Source organism: Helobdella robusta (genome assembly GCF_000326865.2).
Source record: "Helobdella robusta unplaced genomic scaffold HELROscaffold_251, whole genome shotgun sequence".
Lineage (NCBI taxonomy): Eukaryota > Metazoa > Annelida > Clitellata > Rhynchobdellida > Glossiphoniidae > Helobdella > Helobdella robusta.
In genome coordinates, this window is record NW_008704315.1 from 4,917 (window position 1) to 8,764 (window position 3,848).

Here is a 3,848-nt window from a genome sequence, read left to right on the forward strand (position 1 = left end):
TGTCAAAAATTACTAATCGTCGTCATGACGCTAGTGCTATGATGCTAAGTTATGATGATGATGACAACGATGACGACGACAATAAATAGTTGTTGACGACGACAGATGATGATGATTGATGAAAATGATGAAGATGATGATGATGATGAAGATGATGATGAAGAAAAAGAAGAAGAAGATGATGATGATGATGACCGATGATGATGATGATGAGGAGGAGGAGGAGGAGGAGAAGGAGGAGGAGGATGATAATGATAGTGATGATGATAATGATGATGATTATAATGATGATTGATGGTTAAACAAACGCTGGCTGTTGCACTGATGCTACCAGCCATCTAAAAAACAGTGTTAATTATGCAAATAACATTGATGCTGATGAAGATAATTATGTTGTTAGTTACGACATAAAAACTTCAAAAAAAAAATAATTAACCCACAATAACATTGATGCTGATGAAGATAATTATGTTGTTAGTTACGACATAAAAACTTCAAAAAAAAAATAATTAACCCCACAAAAATTTCATTCACCCACTCCCTCCTTTCCAGCCATTCTCCCGCCACCCCCCTCACCGGTTGCCCCGCAAGACAGTGCGTACTCCAGGAATGGCGAATGATGGACTGTGACGTAATTGGGATCGATATGGAAGTACAACCCATTCTGATCAACCCCGGAAGTAAATAGCGATCCGTGTGTGTGGGGGTTGTAGACCTGAGGCCTTCCCAGAGAACCAGGTGGTGGGAAGAATGGAGGAATTCTTGGCGTGAGAAGAATTGGGGTGGTGACCATTGTGGCTGTCCCTGGAGTTTGTGGACAGATGTAGCTTCTTGTGGTCAATAAACTGGCTTCTGTGGTTTCGCCGCCGTCGTCCTGAACGTTTGTGGCTGTTGTGGTAGCTGTTTGAAATTGGCGATTTCATCGTTGTCAAAATGAAATTAAATTTGATGTTTCTTAGCGGAAACTTATTTATAAACATTAAAATTACAAATTTTCAACCAAAAAATAAAAAGTATTCTATCTCGCCAGAGACCGCTTGTAATATATGAAACCATCATTTTTAACTCTAAATGGTGAACGACAAAAAACCAATTTCATTGAAAAACGAAAAAAGATAACTGACGTGACTGAACACCATATAATTGCTGCTGTTGTTGTGGCTGCTGTTGCTGCTGCTGCTGCTGTTGATAATGATGTTGTTGTGGCGGCCTCTGAAGTTCTCGGTAGGTGCCGTTGATGATAGCGAGTTCCATCAGCTGCAACTTTTTCAAGTTGTCCTCACCTTCAGCCTGAGGTGTTTTGAAGCGTACACATATTTTTACACACACACACACACACACACACACACACATACACCACACACACACACATACACACATAATTGTTAAATATAATTGTTAAACCATTTGTTATCTGATGTTTGACTGTCTAGTAGTCATTCGTCATGATTTGGTTTTAGCTAACTTATACAACATAATAAACACATACACACAGATATACACGCATACACACACGCACACATACACCTACTTATACACATCACACATATATACACAAATATATATACACACGCACACACATAAATACACACAGTAACATGCACACAAACAAACACATACAGCAGGTTGGAGGAGTTTCTTCACATCCTCAATGGCCCTGGTCATCTTAATGGCTGCCCTGTTCTCCGTGTCCTCTACCATCAATAACACGTGCAAGTCTTCATCCAAGTGCTCCCAGTTTGGTTTGCCTCTGAATTCTTCTTCCTGGATAAATGGGTAGATGAATGAATGGATGGTTAGATGAATAAATGGAGGATTAGATGGGTGAATGGATGGATGGATGGAGAGATCTATCAACTCATCTACCATCTATTTGTTGGTTTATCTCTCTATCCATTCATCCGTCCAAGATTCATCTATTCGTTCATCAACCTATCTATACATCTCTCAATCCATTCATCTATCTATCTATACATCTCTCAATCCATTCATCTATCTATCTATACATCTATCAATCCATTCATCTATCTATCTATACATCTATCAATCCATTCATCTATCTATCTATACATCTATCAATCCATTCATCTATCTATCTATACATCTATATATCCAACTAGCTATCTATCTATTTATCTATATCTATCTATAGATATCTATCTATCTAGCTATTTATACATTCATCTGTATAGGCCAATACATCAAGCTATCTATCTTGCTATCTATGTATTCATCTAAATGTGTCTATACGTCTAGCAATCTATCTAGCTATCTATCCATTCATCTATATCTATCTATACATCTATGTATCTATCTAGCTATCTATCTATTCATCTATCTATCTATTCATCCATCCATCTATCCAAAACCGACCTTGACTTTATCCCGCATGGATCCCCTTCCCCTTATCATGATCTTACATCCGCTCTCCATCTCCAACTGTTTGGCAGTCATTCCACGTGGTCCAAGAATCCGCCCAATGAAGTTGTACTATTGGTTGGTTTGATTTGATTGGTTCGATATATTTGATTGGTTAGTTTGAATGTTTGGTTTGATGGATCTGATTGGTTAGTTTGAATGTTTGGTTTGATGGATCTGATTGGTTAGTTTGAATGTTTGGTTTGATGGATCTGATTGGTTAGTTTGAATGTTTGGTATGAATGATTGGTTGGAATTGAATGATTGGCTGTTATATCATTGTTACTGTTAAGGATCTTTTAGAAACTAGACGTGGTTTGCCATTAATAAACATGAGTGTTTAGTTTACACATTTTATGTTCTTTGGTTTATACGTTTGCGTTGTGACTATTTTAATTATTTTTTAACTACCATTTGCATTTACAGCACAGTCGAGAGAGTTGAATGGTTCAGGGACCTGATGCATGTATCAAAGTATCATATATCTATTATTACACTTGTATCAAAGTATCATATATCTATTATTACACCTGCCTATATGTATCAAAGTATCATATATCTATTATTACACCTGCCTATATGTATCAAAGTATCATATATCTATTATTACACCTGCCTATATGTATCAAAGTATCATATATCTATTATTACACCTGCCTATATGTATCAAAGTATCATATATCTATTATTACACCTGCCTATATGTATCAAAGTATCATATATCTATTATTACACCTGCCTATATGTATCAAAGTATCATATATCTATTATTACACCTGCCTATATGTATCAAAGTATCATATATCTATTATTACACCTGCCTATATGTATCAAAGTATCATATATCTATTATTACACCTGCCTATATGTATGTCTTCTGCCTGAATGTATGTACTAAGTAGGCTTGTTTGAATGCGTTCGTTTCTGTATGTTGATATTTAACAATGCAAACGTATGAAATATATGCTAAACATCCACAATTTGAAAGATCTATCAAGTTAGTAGTATTAAAGTAAGAAAAATAGGCAGGCATACGTCGGGAAAGTCTTTACAGGGTACATACAATTTTTCTTGCAGTACCACAATGTTGCCGTGTGGCTCGGGAAGTCGCGCCATGGAGATAGGGGTGTGCTGGTGGATGAGTGTCAGACGGACTCTGTTGATTTCTGTGTGGTTTTGTTGTTGTTGTTGTTTGTTGTCATTGATGTTGTTGATGATGTTGTTGATGATGTTGTTGTTGTTGTTGATGATGCTGTTGTTGCTATTGAATAATTAAGTCTGTGGAAAAATGTTGATGTATTTTACGAACCGTTGTCAAGGATGCGATCCACGTGGCTAAAAACAGCGGGAAAGTTGAGCAGTTGTTGTTTGTCTTTCAGAAGTTGTGCCAAATATTCGGAGTTGTTCAGCTGCTTCGGTTGGTTTTGGTG

The 3,848-nt window shown here is 36.7% G+C and overlaps 1 protein-coding gene across 1 annotated transcript; it reads right to left on the reverse strand.

Moving 5' to 3' along the window:
* Window positions 1-471: 471 nt before the first annotated feature.
* On the reverse strand, window positions 472-3,534 carry HELRODRAFT_117263 (hypothetical protein; the record flags this gene model as incomplete). The annotated part of the gene is made up of 5 exons (XM_009019813.1): window positions 472-901; window positions 1,144-1,290; window positions 1,621-1,764; window positions 2,374-2,490; window positions 3,454-3,534. 5 exons carry the CDS (start codon window positions 3,532-3,534, stop codon window positions 527-529), a joined length of 864 nt encoding a protein of 287 aa, XP_009018061.1. The 3' UTR covers window positions 472-526.
* Between the last annotated feature and the right edge of the window lie 314 nt (window positions 3,535-3,848).